This window comes from Aquarana catesbeiana, linkage group LG03 (genome assembly GCF_042186555.1).
Source record: "Aquarana catesbeiana isolate 2022-GZ linkage group LG03, ASM4218655v1, whole genome shotgun sequence".
Lineage (NCBI taxonomy): Eukaryota > Metazoa > Chordata > Amphibia > Anura > Ranidae > Aquarana > Aquarana catesbeiana.
Window position 1 is genome coordinate 179,990,197 of NC_133326.1, and position 21,284 is coordinate 180,011,480.

General features: G+C 38.6%; 1 protein-coding gene across 3 annotated transcripts in view; it reads left to right on the plus strand.

The window, feature by feature from the left end:
- Positions 1-7,991, plus strand: part of HGF (hepatocyte growth factor) — a 192,195-nt gene extending 184,204 nt beyond the window's left edge. For 2 of the 3 annotated variants that reach the window (XM_073619565.1, XM_073619567.1), the window contains exon 18: positions 227-7,990. In XM_073619565.1, the coding sequence (XP_073475666.1) occupies positions 227-397 (171 nt within the window). In that variant the 3' untranslated portion in view covers positions 398-7,990. Of the gene's footprint in view, positions 1-226 lie in introns of all 3 variants that reach the window. The other variant, XM_073619566.1, reaches the window with a different exon arrangement.
- Positions 7,992-21,284: the final 13,293 nt, after the last annotated feature.

Sequence of the window (21,284 nt, forward strand, 5' to 3'; positions counted from 1 at the left end):
TCTGTCTGGCAGAGCAATTATGATATATAACATGCAGCAAAAAGCACCAATTAATTACTTTGTTTTACCATCCATTCATTTAGACCAGTTGGAACAGTGAAGAACTGTCAGGTTCACTGTGCTTTTTTGCACTGTTTATGTTATCATATTGCATAGTCATCTATATATTTGGCAAAGCAAAGTTTACATTGCTACTTCTAACCATTTTTTCTCTGTATTTAATTAGCAGGATTATGGTGGCCCTCTTGTTTGTGTGGAAAACAGAACAGATCTAGTACAAGGAGTGATAATACCTGGACGTGGATGTGGTTCTCAAAACAGGCCGATTGTTTTTGTCAGAGTGGCATACTATGCAAAATGGATACACAAGATTATATTAACCTATAGAACTCCATAATTATAACAGAATCAGAACTATTACAGTAATTCTTTGCCTAGACTTGATAAGCAAGGTTTGCAAATTATTTTTTTTTTGTTTGTTTTTTTTTTTGTTTGTTTGTTTTTTTCATTTAATTTATTGTCAAATTTCTTGTTGTTGAGTTGATGTTGGATGAACTGTGATATGTGGAAAATGTGGTGACATAATTCCTGAGTATACTTGAACAACTTTTTCTATGAACAATAGGGATAACATGTATTTACACAGACTTTTGCTGCTCTAAGGGTTCATTTTATTTAATGAGCCAAATTGTTACAGTAGCTGCCATTCCTGTATTTAATTCTCTTGAACTAGCGCCCTAAACATGACTACAAGTTAAAGTTAAGTTAGACATATCTTTAAATCACATATTAGCTATTATTTTATTTTATTTTAATTTTATCAAGAAAATGCAAACAGAACCACAATCCAACATGATTCTCCAAGTTCACTTTCAGAACAAATGCAGCATATGCCAATTTTGAAAATCGCACATGAATGCTTAAAACTTTTGTTTGTTTACATAATTTGAGATTATACTTGCCACTTTTTAGCAAGAACCTACAAAGGCAACTAATAAGAGTCCTCCAAATAATGAATATACTATTGATTCAGATCTGGATGCACATGCTTTTATCAGTAGATGTGTAAAAAAATGTAGCAATTATAGGCAAAATAGAGTAACTAGGGATGGCATAAGTGGACCAGAGCTCACAAAATAGAATTACCACTGAATCGTGGCAACTTTGGGCAGAAAATAATTCTACTTGTTAGTGAACTGGCAAAAAAACATCTCTTAGACCCATTAGAAGTTTGCATTCCTGCACCATTTATGGGATGTGTGTGCACTTTGATGGGATAAAAGTTCCCAACCCCTCACTACTACAGAGAATGAATGGCCAAATTTCAGTTCATGTGACATCACTGACATCACAGCCTTATAAGGAAGCACTATACTGTATCCTGCCCAGATAAGGAAGTGCTATCATATATATCATTATATATGCTTTAGATATTACTTTTATTTGTATTATTTTATTAGACAGTGGTGCAACATGGGCCAGGGAATTCAATCCAGCAATCCTCTATCTCAGAGGTAGTCAACATTGGCCCTCCAGCTGTGGTGAAACTACAAATCCCATCATGTCTCTGCCACTAGGAGTCATGCCTTTGAGTGTTAGGGTATTGTTGCAATGTCTCATGGGACTTGTAGTTTCAAAACAGCTGGAGGGCCGAGGTTGCCTACCCCTGCTCTATGTCATCCATCTGTAATTAAAATCATTATTATAATCAGTAAGTCCTTCATTATTCTGATTGGAGAAAATGAAAGGGCCAAAGAACCCCTTTACTAGTTTACCACAAGTTGGGCTGGTAAAAAATGTCTATCTGGTGGAACAAATCAGTGGTATGCTCATTACTAGCAGTAACCTTTTGAAACCAGTCAGATTTAATATTATTAAATGTCAGGTTTGTTGATAATCTTTTTTGGTTGCTGTCATTGGCTGCTTCTGAACATCCCCATTACTCTTTGCATTTGCGTTTGAATAAGACAGTATTTTTGCAATTAATACATTAATGCTATCACTAATATTCTGTTTGGTAATTGGTTGTAATACAAATACATGTTCATTTGGTGAAAGACTCATAATGGCAAAGACTGCATTGTACAGTAAACGTTATCAATGGAATAACTGCCATTCTTTCTGCTCAGTAGATTTTTTTGTGTAACGTATGTAGGCATGTGTGCAAACAAAGTTATACATATATATAAGTGCCACATATTTAAGAACTAAAGGAAAGATATTGCCTGTGCTGCCCACAATTTGTACTGTGCATAGCAGCCAACCAGTTCTCATTTATCCCTGCAAAAGCAAAGAACAATGCGGTTGAGCAAAATATAGATACTTGTAGCATGCAACCATAGTACAGTTCAGATCCAATGCTATGGGGAGATATACAAATATATTTTTTTGGTATATTAGTTGACAGCTGTTTTTGTTTTGCAGTCCGAATGCAATGTCAGACATATGTATATGTTATTACATACATGTTACATTTCATACATATTACATGACGTATTACACATTAATTACAAATAATCATTTACCATGGACCTAGGACTGAGATATAGGACATGAGTGTATAACCAATATAACAATATATTTTATTAGAAAAAACCAACAATACACAAGTCATGTGTGTCACACTTGGTGCAGTATACTTGTACACTTGTTCATATCGGCGCAGTATTTTTTTAATACAGTTCATGATTTATATAGTTACCCATAGTGTTATTTAGATACAGGTATGTGTATGTCTTGTTTTTAGTTGGTTTTGTTTAATAAAATATATTGTTATTTTTTTCATCCATTTGGATCCTAGATCTCAATCTTGTTTGACCTAATTTCATCCTATTTGGGAATATGCATCAATTGTGCCTTGTGGTATTTTATCACATCCGGTGGAGGAGTGTAATGTGCCACACTAGTTTCTTGTTTTCTTAAGCAATTATTCCCTTACAAAGGATCTTTGATTTTTTCATGCATGCTATGAAGGAATAAATGAAAACACACACACACACACACACACACACACACCTCATTGCAAAAAGCCCTCAAACTGATTTTTATAGGTGAGATTAGAAACTTAACCAGATTACACACAGTTAACTCAGGAAACACCTGATCATGTCAGTTCATTGATACTGGGTACATAAATAAACAAAGCAAGGTTGGATTCATATCAAGTAAAATGAGCAATTATCTACCTATCCCTGGACTATGTTTCAGTAGTAGTAGTGTAAGACTCCTTTCACACCGAGTGCGTTTTGCAGGCGCTATAGCGTTAAAAATAGTGCCTGAAATCCGCCCTCAAACAGCTGCAGCATTGTCTCCAGTGTGAAAGCCCGAGGGCTTTCACACCGGAGCGCTGCGCTGGCAGGACGGGAAAAAAAGTCCTGCCAGAAGCTTCTTTGGAGCAGTAAAGGAGCGGTGTGTTTACCGCTCCTCCACCGCTGCTGTCCATTGAAATCAATGGGGCAGCGCTGGGATACCGCTAGCAAAACACCGCTGTTGCGGCTCACTGTGGGCGGTTTTAACCCTTTCTTGGCCGCTAGCAGGGGGTAAAAGCGCCCCGCTAGCGGCCGAAATGCGCCGCGAATCTGACGGTAAAACGCTGCTAAAGATAGCAGTGTTTTACCGCCAATGCTATGGGCGGCCCGGTGTGAAAGGGCTTTTATATTTTTAATATGTAATATGTGTGAAATGTTCACTTGTTTTTTATTCTTTTTAGAAATGGCAAGTATATTAAAAAGCATACTATTAAGTAATTTGCATTCCCACCTTACCTAATTATGATTATGATATATCAAATATATTGAACAATTAATACTGAACATATGTGCATTAAGTATTATTGTTACAGCTGTGCACCTATGCAGATACATTAGTGCACAATAATGTGTGATCAATGTAATCGGCCTCAATTATTTCAGTGCAAAATGAATGATTTGGTTCAATTACTTCTCATCAAATTTCATTACTTCACAATTATAAAATCATTTCAAACACTTCAGCTATTAGTCTGCAGTTCATATATACCTAATGAAACTTGTTTTAATGTGCTTTAAGAAATGTATTTATTTATATGTCGTATTTGTAAAGAGTGCATACACTTATAAGAAAACAATGAACTTTGAGGTTCGAAATAACTTACAATTCCATTAAAATTCTGATATACAATGGGGTAATAGATATATTATACAGTATATCATTTAAATGAGCAACACGTTAAAAGATTTAATACTGAGCTCCAGTAAAACTGCTAAATATACAGATGAAAGACATATATATTAGATGCAGCGCCAGGACAAGGTCATCCAGCACCAAGGGCAAAGATGCCAAACTGCCCTCCCCCACTCCCTTATGTGCAAGCTTAGGGGATTCTACCCCCAACAGTCATCCACTTTTCAAAATCATTGTGTAGCTCCAGATCTGTCAGTCAGGCTTTGCATAAAGCTGGAAGTGCGCAGTTATATTTTGGGACCTTCCTGCTGTGTTTCTTGCCTCTGCTGGTCTCCTTGTGTTTAGTAGCAAATCCATTCATTGTTCTGATCTGTGAAATGAGTACAGTGGTGAGTCACCATTTTCCTTACTTCAGATTTACACATTCATTTGAATTCCTTGGTTTACCTTCAAACCCATTCATATAATGTGTCTGACAGCATTCAAAGTCGTTCATACCAGCAAGGTTGCAGTCAGATCGGTACTTTGCAGGGTTTTGGGTGGATGACAGAAGAAATATGAGTGGAGGTGTGTATAAGAAAATCCAGCACTGTCACAATCTGACAGTGCTCCTGTATTCAGTAGCCAGCAGCTGTGTTTACACCAATACAGGAGCACTGCACTGTTAGCAAGGAGGGGCTGAAGGGGTTGGGAGAACTCTGCCCTGTCTCCTCCCAGCTCTCTCCTTCTCCCCTGGCCTCCTCTATCATTCACCTGTGTGAGTTGTGGGCCCTCTCCTCCCTCCTTCCAGTGCAGTTCCTGTATGTCTGTGGACACCACCTCCAGCTTCTGAATACAGGATTACTGCACTGGCCTTAAGGAGGAAGGGGAGGGGGAACATAACCTGCACCTCCTCCCGGCTCTCTTTGTCACTCCCAGTGCTGAGCTGACAGGAGTATTGATGCAATTGTCACTATTCCTATCAGCCTTGTAAACAGAATGAGCTCACCACATGGAGTCCCCATCTGTACAGTACATTGCTGCACCCAGGGCAGCCGCTTTTCTGGAAGCTTTTCTGGAAGGCATGTGCGCATGCATTTGCCATAGCGGTCTTTCACATTATAGAACACCTACTTATATCAGAGTATGTTTTCCTCCAGCGAGATGCAAGCTACCCACTGTCATTGCCATCTCCTTCTCCTCTTCTTCTGGATCTAACATCTTCTTGTTTTGACTATTAGGCACCATGCAGGCGGGACATTAACCCAGGCCTGTCTCCATTTTTGATATCTTAAAGATGCTGAGAATGGGCCGGGAAAGCAATACTGTACATGCACTGCATCAGGGTACAGATAAAAATTGGTGGCAGACAAGTAAAAGGAGATTTTGACAGAAAAGCCTTTTGTCTCTTTTACAATTAAAAAAAAAAAAAAACCTCCTGGCCAATTTTTGTGTGGCAAGTTTAGCTCCATTTTAAATAGCACTTGCAAGTCTTGACAATGAAAGGTGAAGCTGCAGACTGATAAGTTAATCCCTCTGTCACTCTGCTTTTTCCTCAGCAGGTCCATTGCTAGCATATAAGAAATTCATTATAATTGATTAGCCATTTGTTTTGCTTCAGGTGCTTACACTGCTTGCAATTAAATACATTTACCGATATGTTCATAAATACAGAGATGCATTCAGCTGCACACTTTGGGGTTATATAGTAAAGGCAAATATACTGTGCGCATTGCAAGTGCAGTTGCACTCTGAACGTACAGTTGCTCCAGAGCTTAGCAAAAGCTTCACTTTGCAAATAACACCCAATCACTTGCAAGGAAAAAAAACAAAACAAAAAAAACAGCATGATTGCTTGCTTATGATTGGATGATGGGAGTCAACAAAACTTCCCCTCATATACTAAGCTTTGCAGCAACCGCACTTCAGCATCTCTATTTGCCTTTAGTAAATCAACCCCATATTTATATATATATATATATATATATATATATATATATATATATATATATATATATATATATGCCTGAAGTTCAGCTTAAAAGCATAAATGCACAAAGTACCCACCAAAAAATGAGCATAGCTTTGTGTTTTGGAAATGGTATGTTAATTTAGTTTATGGCTCTGCAAAAAATTAATCTTCAACACAGCAGGTTCCAGTTTTCTTAGATGCAGATACAAATTAGTATTTCTTTAAATCAGAACTTTAATAAATATTGTTTGAGCCTTTAGGCACTTTCTAGAAAACATAATTCTTTAAATTATGTTCACAATAATTCAAGCCAAATATAGCATAAAATGAAACAAATAAATATACCTCATGGTAAAATACTGAGACCATAAGATACTAAGATATAAACAAACATGTTTTAAACTGCCACAGACATATAAATGTACTATACACATCGTAGGAAATGTAAACATCAGTAATGTATAAGTTGTTTTTAACATATGCAACATATTTTCACCTTATTTTACATTAAAAGTAAATTTACTTTTCACGTTTCATGACAGTATTATGTATATAGACAAATATTTAATCTTCTTGCTGTGCAAGAGCTTGTCATTTACTAGTTGGTACTCTTTTGTATGTGTAGTAAAATACTATATGTAAAAATGTATATATTTCTGGCAAAATATAAAAAAAGATGAATTTAAACAAGGCCATCTATTGGTATTATATGTGCTGTATGTAAATGTAAAATGCCCTCTGAAAATTCTGTACTTTCTTGTATGATTTCAGGACTGTCCAACTACACATACATAATTTTTCCTTTAATACATGACAATTTTCTGTCTAAAAAAAGGTAACTTTTTTCCTAAAATATTTATAGCACATATCAATAACATAAAAAAATCATATATCCAGCAAAAATAAAACTCAAAAAAGACCTTTTTCCAAGAGGTGACTGAGATTTACATTACTGGATCTTAGAGACACTTTTAGAGCCCAATCCACTTCCTTATACTGCAATACATACACAGAAAATAGATCTAGCATCATTTAGAATGGTATAAATAAACCTATAGTAGCTTAAATGTAATTTAATTTCCATCATTCATTTTAAAAAAGATGCCTTTAAACACAAGTTTTTATTAAGTGTAATGGTAAATGTACCTTGTCCAATGCTACTAATAATGTGTGTGTGATGAGGCAGCTTGTACGTACAATTATACATTCTTTTATAGTCCTAACGTGAAGGGCCAGGCCAGCATAGTAAAACTCCTCTTCAGATCCCCAACCCAGGCTGTCAACATTCAAGAAATTGATGTTGTCCTCTTTGCCTTCCCTTTTTTTTTAACTGAAGTTACCTGGACTTTAAGTTAAGTTAACATTGATTTTACTAAGCAAGGCTTCTCTCCTTTAGTAAATCAACCCCAGAAGCTGAATGACAGACAGCAATGGGTAAGAAAAAGGAAAAAAATATAGGGAACTTCCCAGCGTTTACATTGAACCTGCAAACATAAGAATTCCTTATACACACAAATGCTCCAACACCTTCTTTCTTGAACACACTTTTAGGAAGTTCCCTGATAACAAACTAGTAGAACATTTTATGTCCTACTTATTCCTTAAGAACAAACTTAAAAAGAGATGACAACACAACATATTATATTTTTAATGGATATAACCAGCTAGTACCAACAGTACCAATGATTTTGCAAATTGATGTTATATTTTCATGTTTAAAAACAAAAATTGTTGATGGCGTATTAATGGCTTAGAAAATGAAATAAAGGGGTTTTGTGAATGAAAATTTATGTTATGAGTTTTATATAATACAAATGATGTAATAAGATGCACAAACTCTTTATATTTGTATTTTTGTAATCTTGATCCTAATAAACTACTTTAATACAAAAATAAAAGTCTGTTTATTATGTTTAGAATGCATTGATCTTTGAATATGTGTGTTTCAGATACTTCCAACCAAACTTCAAGTTTCTTAAATCCAAGCACATTAACGGGAGTTCCTGTTTCCACATTTTTTTAAGAGTGGATCTTGAAACAACCTGCTTGACTTTATAGTTAGAACATTTGTCTTGAAGTTATTTTTTTTGGCAGAGTTGACACACGATTAGAGATGACATGGTTAGTTATCTTATCTACCTGCTGAAGTATGAGATACCTAGGTTGCTGAGTACTCAAGCAAAGTCTAATTTTGTCTAATAGACATGTGCAATTTGTTTCCGTCCAAATATAAATTCGGACAAATTTTTGGTTATTCTGAGATTCCGATGTATTCGAATCTCCAAATGAAATAAGAATGAATAGTAATGAATTTCGTTGCAATTCTTTAAAATGAGTTTTGTTTATTCATTTTCTAACAAAATTCCAAATTTTCAGAACAATTAGAATTCGGAACAATTGAAAACTTATCATCTGTTCCCTACTGAGAGTTGAAATGTAAACAAAACAATGCCGGCAATAGAAAAAAAACAAAACAAAAAAAAAACAGCGTGGGGTCCCCTCAATCCATACCCCAATCCATGAAAAATTATTTCAAATATAGTGCCTAGGGGGGTGTTTCCCTTTAATCTGCTTGTAAAGTGGTGCATCTGTACCATGTAAAGAACCTGCTGCAGCAAAAATGAAATTTCTAAAGAAAAAAATTGAGTCAAATCACATTTAAATGTACTCGTGGTTGCAATTACCAGCTCGGCTAATTAAAAAAAAAAAAAGGAAGGAAAAAAACCCACCCCCCCCCAAAAAATCCATACCAGACCCTTATCCAAGCACGCAGCCTGACAGGTCAGGAAAGGGAGGGTGAGCATGTGCCCCCCCGAACCATACCTGGCTGCCCCCCACCTAAAAGCACCTTTTCCCCAGATGACTGCTGGACCATTGAGGAGGCTCGCACATGTGCAGTGGGCACTCGTCTGTAAAGCTGCAAGCTGTCACAGCCGGGGTGCCCCCAATTGACATACCGGTGCAAAGGAGAGAAGAGGGGGAGAAGGGACGGCTCAGGTGAGAACATCATTGGATCATGGGACAGGTGAATGTGTGTTTATTAAAAGTCAGCAGCTAAAGTTTTTGCAGCTGCTGACTTTTAATAGACACAAAAATGATTGACTCTGCTTTAAGACGAGGACACCATAATGCTACCATAATCCAATCTATGGGTGTACAATTAATATTGAAACAATTTTTCATAAACATGGAGTTCTCAACAGATTAGTAGCAGAACACAGGGATCAAAATTTCAGCTCTACCCAATGCTGGAGACTAATTGTGTTTTGTGCTCTCTTGACTTGACACTCTGATAATGTTAATACATAGGTTCAAGGCTTATGCAGTCTCACACCATAGCACTGAGGTCTTTGAAGAGAATGATTCATGATCTGTATTTTTTTTTTAAATTATAATTGTAGTATATTTAAATTTATTTAGTCAGCATGACTTTATAGCCAATACTATTAAATTCTTGAAAAATTCTTACATTGATGTGCAGTATGGAAGAATGTAATAGAGAACTTAATCATGATTTTTTTTTCACTTCTGCATTTTGCTGCACATCCATTTTGTACAGCTTCTAATTCTCTTAAACCAGTTCTGGCAACACTGGTCTTCTTTTTCATGCTCTGATCCCTTTTGGTATTCTAGAAGAGTGTTTTGAATTAACATGTCAGCCTGATTATGGGTCTTTAGCATGCATTCTCTCAAAGGCTATTTGGAGACTCAATATCATGTGATTATGGTTTTCTATTGAATTATGAACTTATGGGCAGGAAATGTTCATAAACATCTATATGAATTTGTTCTATTTGTTTCAGTACCATGATGACAAAAACACTTTCACCAGCAAGCTTATTCTTTTCTACCTAGCAGTCTTCTAATTATATAATTCTTTACAGCCCAAAACTGAGTTTCTTAGCTTGGAACTGGCAGCAAACAAAGAAAACAGATGTTTTAAAAGCACAGAAAATCATATATAAGAATGGCTATTGCAAATGGCAGGTATTACCCATATAGAGTTATCCCTAGGCAGTGCTTGCATAAACGTGCAGTAAATCAAAAGTGTACCATAATGTGTTATCAAAAATGCCAAACTTTAAAAGGCTAATATAAAAATTGCAAATATAAAAAGTGAATATACATAATTATGAGAAAATCATTAAAGTGATTGTAAAGTCTCGTTTTTTTCCTATAAAAATAACAAACATGTTATACTTATCTGCTCTGTTGCAATGGATTTACACAGAACAGTCTGAATCCTCCTCTTTTCGGGTACCTCTTCGGTGCTCCTGTCCCCTCCCTCCTGTTCAGTGCCCCCACAGCAAGCAGCTTGCTATGGGGGCACTCAAGCTAAGTCACAGCTCCCTGTGTCCATTCAGACACAGAGCCCCGGCCTGGGCCTGTCCCCTCTCTCCCCTGGTTGGCTAGCTGACTTTGATTGACAGCAGTGGGAGCCAATCTGCTATGTCTCAGCCAATCAGGAGGAGAATATCAGATGGCTGAGACACTTGTGGACATCTCTGGACAGAGAGGTACCTCAGGCAAGTGTTAGGGGGGCTGAACACAGAAGGCTTTTTATCTTAATGCATAGAATGCATTAAGATTAAAAAAGCCTTCTTCCTTTACAACCCCATTAAAGTAAACTAGTGCAAATGTCTTTATAAATGTGAAATCTTGAGTGCTTGAGTGCCAGGTTCCCAGGGCGCCCCCTATAGTCAATATTCCACCTCATGCTGAGTAATGCCCCGTACACACGGTCGGATTTTCCGACGGAAAATGTGTGATAGGACCTTGTTGTCGGAAATTGCGTCCGTGTGTAGGCTCCATCACACATTTTCCATCAGATTTTCCGACACACAAAGTTTGAGAGCAGGATATAAAATTTTCCGACACCAAAATCCGTTGTCGGAAATTCCGATCGTGTGTACACAAACCCGACGGACAAAGTGCCACGCATGCTCAGAATAAATAAAGAGATGAAAGCTATTGGCCACTGCCCCATTTATAGTTCCGACGTACGTGTTTTACGCCACTGCGTTCAGAACGATCGGATTTTCCGACAACTTTGTGTGACCGTGTGTATACAAGACAAGTTTGAGCCAACATCCGTCGGAAAAAATCCTAGGATTTTGTTGTCGGAATGTCCGAACAAAGTCCGACCGTGTGTACGGGGCATAACACAAACCACACACACCAGATTTCAGTGAGTTCCTTACTTTACAGTAAGCAAAGTCATTAACGCTTGTAGGTCATTTGGGAGACCTATCCCAATCTTCATGGTGGCTTCCTGGCACAGATCCTTTCTCCTTCTCAATATGGTCCCAATATTGTTCCAATGAGATTAATGGACAGGCAGTATGATAAAAATAAAAACAGAGAGGGAGCCTCTCATAATATAAAATCTCTTGGTAGAGTTATTAAAAGTGATTAAAAGTTGATACAACTTCCATTAGATATCATCCAAAACGGTCCGCTATTATAATCAAAAAGATGCATGCAGCCCATAGCATGGCATGCATTCCACCTGTGGATCAGAAGTAACACACAGGAAGAACCGATTAACACGTTTTATCATCAAACAGCGACATCTTCAGAAGTATTACCCAGTAGTAGATTTTAACTGTCATGTCTCAGGCAAACATGAGAGTCTTATTGTAAAAAAGTTCTTACTTCTTATAAAGGTACCTAAAGTGATTGTAAAGGTTCTTTTTTTTTTTTTAATAATGAAAAGGTTTTATTTACCTGCTCTGTACAGTGGTTTTGCAGAGAGAGGCCCTGAATCTCCTCTTCTGGGGTCTCCTCTTCTGGGGAATCTCCTGAATCTCCTCTTCTGGGGTCCCCTGTCAGTGCTCTCAGCTCTTCCTCCCTTCTGAGTGCCCTCATAGCAAGCCACTTGCCCTGAATCTCCTCTTCTGGGGTCCCCTGTCAGTGCTCTCAGCTCTTCCTCCCTTCTGAGTGCCCTCATAGCAAGCCACTTGCTATGGGGGCACTCATGCAGGCTCAATACCTAGCCAGGCTGTGTGCGTCTATTAACACACATGGCACAGTGCGGCCCCGCCCCCACCTCACAGGATTTAATTGACAGCAGTAGGAGTCAATGGCTCCTGCTGCTGTCTGAGTCCCATGAAGAGAGAGAGAGAGCAGCGCTGCTGCTCTCGGGCACAGTGCTGGATCGAGATGAGGCTCGGGTAAGTATTTAGGGGGGGCTAGAGGGAGCTCAACTTTTAAGGTTTTTTACCTTAATGCTGAGAATTCATTAGGTAAACAACCTTTAGCCTTTACAACCACTTTAATTACTATTGTGTTGCTGCTTTTTAAAATCAAATACATACATTTTTATTGTTCCTTCACTTAGCTGTATCTTAAAACATTTTGAGATAAAGTCTGCCTTTTATTTCAGTCTATATTTATTGTGCTAATCATATAGCTTACTCTGTATGCACTGTGCCAGGTACGTTTTACATTATGAAGTTAATTTAAGAAGAAAGTTTGGATGCTATTTTCTTATTGCTGCTTGATGTACTGTTTATTTACAACAGACTGCTAATGCCCCGTACACACGATCCGAAAATCGTACGAAAAATGCCGCATTCGAAACGATCGTACGATAATCGGATCGTTAGTACAGAGCTTTCGAGAGCCGATCAGGACAGTTCATCCGATATTATTCTATCGGACATGCACGGAAATTTTTTCCGTACGATGCCCGATCGTACGATTTTCGTTTAATCGTTACAGCTATCGTTCGAAAATGCAATACAAATGCATTGCAACACATGACATAGTTTCCGAATTTTTATTCTGTCGTACGGGAATTTTCGGGACTTTAGTAAACTCATCAGATTCGATGTGAGATTAGCAGGCAAACAAAAACGGACGATCATTCGTCCGATATTCGGATCGTGTGTATGGGGCTTAAGTAGTATCTGAAGGACAATTGCAAAGATGAGTCAAGGTCCATCTGTTGGCTAAAAGAATACAACATAAAGTATTATTATGCAAGAATTTGTTTTTACTTATGTTCATATTGAAATGAAAAAGAATATATTTTTATAAACAAGGATGTCCCAACATGTCACACTGCCTAAATGCTAATTTCTTTGGTATGCATGCTTTTAATATTACAACAGAATTGAATTTCCATAGCAAAACCTAAACCTTGTCCTAACATGTAAATTACAGAAGATAGATGTTTGAGATATTTACTATTCACAGGAATTTCAAGGTTATCTTAAAAAAAAAGAAAAAAGCTCCAGATGTCCAATTATGTCCCCATAGAAAAAAAAGACAGTATATTTATTTTCAAAGAATTTTAGTAAATTCATTTGAATACAATTTGGTCAGATTTTACTAAACACTATAAATTCCTGTTATACAGTATAATACTAATCCTTAATGTTAAAAAATAAAACAAATTATTTTCTTTGTGCCCTGTTCACTCTAGTCCTGTGCACATGTCTGCATTTTTATACAGCAAGACGCATTTCACCATGTCACCACATGTCAAAGAATTGCAATGCATTGACTTGACTGAAACTTTATTTTGTGACATTTCAATAGAAAATGTATTGTATTGCCTCTGTGCTCCTTGTGTTTCTTTTTCTGTGAACCCATGCCTGTACCTCTGTCTGTCAGGGCCAGGATCTAAGCCTACAACCAAGATGCCTATGCCACTAAACCCTGGAGATACTTCCAGTATATCAGATGTCACTTCAGATGTGGAAGCACAGCCATCTTGGATTATAGTGCCTTAACCACTTCAGCCCTGGAAAGGTTTTACCTCCTTCCTGACCAGAGCACTTTTAACAATTTGGCACTGCGTTGTTTAACTGGTAATTGTGCGGTCATGCAATGTTATGCCCAAACAAAATTTGTGTTCTTTTTTTCCCCCACAAATAGAGTTTTTTTTGGTGCTATTTGATTACCTTTGCGTTTTTTATTTTTTGTGATATACGCAAAAAAAAAAAAAAAGAGTAACAATTTTGAAAAAAAAAACAATATTTTTTACTTTTTGCTAAAAAACAAATTTCTTCATCAGTTTAGGCCAATATATATTCTTCTACATATTTTTAGTAAAAAAAAAAAAAAAAAAAATCGCAATAAGCGTATATTGATTGGTTTGCGCAAAAGTTATAGCATCTACAAACTATGGGAAAGATTTATGGCATTTTTATCACGTTTTTTGAAATTTGTTTTTACTAGTAATGGCGGTGATCTGTGATTTTTAGCAGTATTTTGACATTGCAGCAGACAGATCGGACACTTTTGACACATTTTTGGGACCATCGACATTTATACAGTGATCAGTGCTATAAAAATGCACTGATTACTCTGTAGATGACACTGGTAGGGAAGGGGTTAACACTAGGGGGCAATCAAGGGGTTAAATGTGTGTTCCCTCACTGTGTTCTAACTGTATGGGGATATGACTGAGTAGGAGAGGAGAAATTTCGCTGTTCCTATTTACTAGGAACAAATGACATGACTTCTCTCCTCTGACAGCACAGGGATTTGTGTGTTCACACACACAAATCCCTGTGCTGGCGCTCGTGCACACGATCGCACATGACCGACGGTGACCACCGGCCACACGCATCGGGTCCCTCGCCATGCAGCGTGCACCCTCTGGCGGCTCTTAAAGGAAACCCTGTATATATAAACAAAGTTTCACGCAGTGGTTGTGCCACAGTAAATGTACGCGAGCTGGTCAGGAATCGGTTAAAGGCAAAACATTATTTTCTTTTTTTATTCCAAGAACTTTATTACGTTGTCAAGGAAATACAAAGGCTTTAACCTTATCATCTGAACAGTACAATTATGAAGATGTCAAATGGGGCACATACTCCTGCAAAGAAGGTAATACAATAAATGGATACATCAACATGTAGGGAAACATAGTAACTGAATAAACAGTAATAAACATTTCCCCCTCCCCCCCATATGTCATTATTATAATTGCAAAAGTTCTTGTTAAAGAACTTCAGAATCATTGTTTAACCAGGGCAGTCTTCGGTTGGATGAATTATCTATAGGCTATCAGTATTAGTAGGATGCATACTCTAAACTTGTGGCTCTACTTACAGGCCAGACATTTTTGGGCACATTGGGCTCCATTTACAAAGCGGTAGTTACCGCTTTAAGTAATGTGGTAAAATACTGCAAAGCATGTTTAATCATTTTTTGGGCTATTCACCAACAAACGCTTCTAAAATACAGCATATGGTATTTTTCCAAGACATGCGGTATTTATCTCATGAAACCATGTTGTATTTTTTCTCATGCAATATCCAGTGCGATGGATTCAGTGCAAAAGTATTAGAACCCCTCTCAGTTGTGGCGTACAGTGAATCCGATGCATAGGAATTTCACATACTATTCCACACCTCATGACCAGTACTCCCTAATAGATTAGGTTTTCATTATGCAGAAAGACCTACTGATCCTGCTTGATGCTCAAATTACTCAGACTTTTTCAGACCACACGCCCATCTCACGCACTCTATATCGATCTGAAATTCGTGCCAAACCTTGTATGTGGAGACTAGACTCATCTCTTCTTACTGACACTGACTCGCTCCAAAAAGTGACAGAAGCCCTTCATAAATACTTTACCCTAAATTGCACAGAAGATCTCTCTCCTCTAACAATTTGGGAGGCTCATAAATGTGCCCTTAGGGGAGAATTCATTAAATTAAGGGCCCAGCGCAAACAAGAATCAGAACGGCAGATTGCAAATTTGGCTACCAAGTTAGTGCAGTTGGAAGCACATCACAAATTCTCAATAGGGACACAAACGGCAGCAGAGCTTCTTGAGGCCCATCAGGAACTTCAAAACATACTTGAGCTTAAGGCTAAGCGAGTCCTTTTCTTTAATAAAGAAATGTATTATGAACATGATGATGAAGCAGGCAAATACATAGTTAGGGTTTTGAAAGAAGCCTCCCTGTCCACCAATATTCTGTCAATTAAATCAGTGGGAGGTACTCAAAAATTGAACAGATAGACTTGCCGCAACTTTTCAACAACATTATTCCAAACTTTATAATATTCCTCAGATGCATAAGCCACCTGACCTACAAGGAGATAGGTTACAAATTATTCATGACTATCTGGCCCATAGCAGCATGCCCATTTTGTCTAACGCAGATGTGGAGTCTTTAGAAAGTCAGATATCCTCTGAGGAACCATTTCCTGCAAATAAAGGCCTTAAGCCTGGCAAGAATCCTGGACCTGATGGCCTTACTTGTCACTACTGCAAGACTTTTCCTAACATCCTTGTGTCTCCCTTACTGCGAACTGTAAACTTTCTGATAGTTCCCCAATAAATCTTGAACATGTTCCTGATGGCACATGTTTCTATGTTCCCCAACCTGGGCAATGATCCAACAGACTGTTCTAGTTATAGGCCTATTATTCTGTTCAATATAGACCTGAAACTGCTTGCTAAAATTGTAGCTTATTGTCTGTGTCCATTCCTCCCCAAGCTGATAGGCCCTGAACAGGTTGGTTTTATGGCAGGAACAATGTGACAAAGGCCTTAAACTTAATACATTGCTGCCATCAAGATCATTTTGAAGGCTTTCTCCTGTTAACTGAATCGGAAAAAGCCTTCAACAGGGTGTCATGGAACGTTTTGCTGGCTACCTGTTCCTACATTGGTTTGAAATCTCATATGTTCACTTGGATTTCTTCTCTTTACGAGAATCCAATAGCTAAGCTGAAGATCACAGGCACCTTGACGGATCCAGTATCAATTAAAAATGGTACTAGACAGAGATGCCCACTATCACCCCTGCTATTCATATTACTTTTAGAGCCATTCATTCATACTGTAAACAAGGCTGCCTGCATCATGGGTTTTGAAATAGGTAATAGAACCTATAAAATTGCTGCATACGCGGACGACCTTTTATTTTTCTTAACACAAACGCACACTTCTATCCCTAATTTACTACAAGCTTTCACCAATTATGGATATATTTCCAATCTCAAAATCAATTATACTAAATCAGAGGCCATGTACCTTACCCTCCCTCCAAATGTGGTGGTAAGGGCACAACACAATAGCTCCTTTAAATGGTTACCCAGTGCTCTTAAATATCTCAGTTTGGCTCACCCCTAAGATCAACAACATTTTTCCACATAACTTCAAACCTCATTTACAGCAGATTGAGCAGGACCTCTCTAATGGATCACTAACATTTCTCTTGGTTTGGTAGAGCTGTCATCATTAAACATGACAATACTCCCAAGGTTGCTATATTTTTTCCCACACACTGCCAGTCAACATACCTGCCAGTTTTTTTTTTTTAAATTACAATCTGTGCTTTGGAAATTCCTGTGGGCACATAAAAAGACCTTGTATCAATTTACACCTACTCAGGAAACCTAAGGTTGCGGGAGGCTTGGGTTTCCCGAAATTCAGGTACTACTACTATGCTACGCACCTGGCTAGAACTGTTGATTGGCATTGTCATTCAGCTCATAAAGATTGGATGTCATTGGAGGAAAGTTTCACTGAGGTATCACTGAGATTTTCATCTTGGATCCCTTGGTTTAAATGCCCATCAGACCTCAAACAACATCCAATAATTCGTGCCACTCTGAAAGTTTTCCACAAAGCCGCTCAATTATGCCAGATTTCCACATCCCCAGGTCCACTAACATTGTTTTTATTAATAATCCTGACTTTCCTCCGGGAATGGCTTCAAAAATATTTTCTTCTGTAGGCGACATCACCCCTATTGGTCGCACATTGTGTAGCTTCGGGTCGGACACTGCCTTATAATAGATTGCTGAGTGACCTTGCACCTTCTTCTAATACACATTAGAATTACAGGAAAATTTGCCATTGCCTCCTTTCTCCCGAAAGGAAGGGGGATATGATTCGGAAACCCACCTCGTTTGAATTTGTCTGTCTGCCTGATACTCAGATTGAGAAAACAACCTCTTTAATGTATTAATGGCTCCAGCAGCCTGATCCTGAAGATTTGGTCAGATTTAGAGGTAAGTGTGAAACCACGCTCCAAACGCACATTTCTGACTCCCAATAAAAAAATGCATGTATTTTAGCCCATATGTGCTTAATTAGCATGAGGTTGCAAGATACCTCATACAAACTACTGTTGCAGTGGTATGCGACACCAGTGAAGGTAAATAATTGTACCCACTGACTTCTGATTTGTGGTGGATATGTGGTTTGGCTGGGGGAGACATGATGCATGTCTGGTGGGATTTGGGAATTAGTCCTCCACGTCATAGAAACTAAGATTAACCTCACTCCCGCTTGCTATCTTCTGCACATCTCCAATTACCCTTTGGGTAGATAGAAGCAATCTCTGACTAAATACCTTTTGATAGCTGCAATGTCTTTAATTCCCAAATACCGGTAAATGCCGAGTGTACCCTCCACCAGGAAATGGTTACGAACTGTAAATCACATCTCTAAAATGGAAGAAACGTTTGCTATAGCAAAAGAGACAACTTATAAGTTTCACAAAACATGGTCTGCCTGGTTATAGTTCAAATACTCTGAAGCCTATGATAGTTTGGCAACAGGGTGATTAGGCACTCGATCATGTGTTGATTTTGACACACATTCCCTAAGAGGCTGATCGCCTTCTGTCATTGGTAGAATATGACTATCTGTGTCCCCTTTTGGGGTTTCTTTTTCTCTCATACCACATTGAATTAGATGACTTCATCCTATTTACACCAGGACTGTTAGTCCTAAACATACTGTAGGTTAGGTGCATTTGCATTTTAACCGCTTGCCGACCGCCGCGCGTCGATTTACGTCGGCAGAATGGCACAGGCAGGCAAAAGGGCATTAAAATATAAAGTGCAGCGCTAGAAATATCTAACATGTACTAATAAACATGTAAAATAAAAAAAAAATGCACATTTAAATGCGAAAAGTAACAAATTGTGATCAAATGTCTTTTTGTGAAATATGGAACAGCAAATCCTGAAAGTCCATGTAAGAAGAAATAGTGAAGAGATATCTCCTCCAGTTAGAAGGCAACAGTAGACACTGGAAGGCGTGTGGATATTCAATGAAAATAAACGGGTACCCTTACCGGATCCGTAGGACGCACATACCTTATAGCAGTGCATCAAAAAGGCATAGGGAAGATCTCCAGTGATGTTCAACCAGACGGTATCTTGTGGGCCCCGAGCACCAATGGATGGTGGTGATCACAGGCGGAAGTTGAACAGCTGCCACTCACGTTCTCCGTTTCCAGGGCGGAATAGTCCAGAGATGGTGATTTAGTATGGGGACGTGGAAAAAGAAAAAGGGGTACTCCACATGGTGTAGGTCAAACAAATGGGGTTTATTGTACAAAACACCATACACAATTAAAGTGATCACATTAAAATAGAAATGGCAATGTGGGAAGCTGAAAATGCTAGCCCTACACGTTTTGACTAAACAGTCTTCAACAGGGGCATGAATCAGCCTCCCCACATTGCTCTTACTTATAGACTGTACAAGAAATTAAAATCAAGCAGATCCGCCCCCATCATGGTGGAACTGGAAGTAAAACTCAATGGATATGGTATGATCATATACAAGACATACACAGTCCTGACACCCCAAATCCAAAGGGTTAAAAGATAATCTGGCAGGCGGTATTGTCTAAACCCTAAAATATAATAAGACAAGGCTATAAACCTTGGGGAAATATAAGGTTATGGTATCACAAGAACGGCTTGTGTTCCAAGCCTTGTATGAGTAAAGAAAACCACCAGGACGAGATGACGCGTCATCTACAATCAGCGGCCGGTGCCTAATACACTTCCACACAGGTGCCTTGCGTTCCAAGCCTCGTGTGCATAGAGGGGATAGTCAGACCCAGACGCGGCTTCACCCCCACCTGGCGTTTAGTGATTGGTCTCTCACTCAGGAGTGAACGACCAAACCCTGCCCAGCTGCGTCCAGCGCCGACGCTGTAAACACAGCGCGAGACACCAAGGGCATAACTAGAACAGACTAATGTATAATATAGTGAGACACAACAATCTGGGCATGAGGAAATAGAATATAACAACAGCTTAAAGTAAAATTAAATACAATACCATATCCATTGAGTTTTACTTCCAGTTCTGCCATGATGGGGGCGGATCTGCTTGATTTTAATTTCTTGTACAGTCTATAAGTAAGAGCAATGTGGGGAGGCTGATTCATGCCCCTGTTGAAGACTATTTAGTCAAAATGCGTAGGGCTAGCATTTTCAGCTTCCCACATTGCCACTTTTATTTTAATGTGATCACTTTTTAATCGTGTATGGTGTTTAGTACAATAAATCCCATTTGTTTGACCTACACCATGTGCAGACCCCCTTTTTCTTTTTCCACGTCCCCATACTAAATCATCATCTCTGGACTATTCCGCCCTGGAAACGGAGAACGTGAGTTGCAGCCGTTCAACTTCCACCTGTGATCACCACCATCCATTGGTGCTCGGGGCCCACAAGATACCGTCTGGTTGGACATCACTGGAGATCTTCCCTATGCCTTTTTGATGCACTGCTATAAGGTATGTGCATCCTACGGATCAGGTAAGGGTACCCATTTATTTTCATTGAACATCCACACGTCTTCCGGTGTCTACTTTTGCCTTCTAACTGGAGGAGATATCTCTTCACTATTTCTTCTTACATGGACTTTCAGGATTTGCTGTTCCATATTTCACAAAAAGACATTTGATCACAATTTGTTACTTTTCGCACTTAAATGTGCATTTATTTTTTTTATTTTACATGTTTATTAGTACATGTTAGATATTTCTAGCGCTGCACTTTATATTTTAATTCTCAGTGGACTTGGTTTGTTTGTGTGTCAGCTGCTTTTGTTTTTCACATTTTTGGGTTTAGCGCAGCATTTTCACTCCTTAGGCAAAAGGGCGTACCTGTACCCGCGGGTCTGGCAAACTTGATGTTTGCTGGCGGCCTGCAATTGCAGGGAGGAGAGGCAGAACGGGGAGATGCAAACAAGGCATTTCCCTGCTCTGCCTAGTGACTTGACAGGGATCTATTGCTCCCTGTCATCGGGAGCAGTGATCTCTGTCATGTTTAGGGATGAGCCGAACACCCCCCTGTTCGGTTCGCACCAGAACATGCGAACAGGAAAAAAGTTCGTTCGAACATGCGAACACCGTTAAAGTCTATGGGACACGAACATGAAT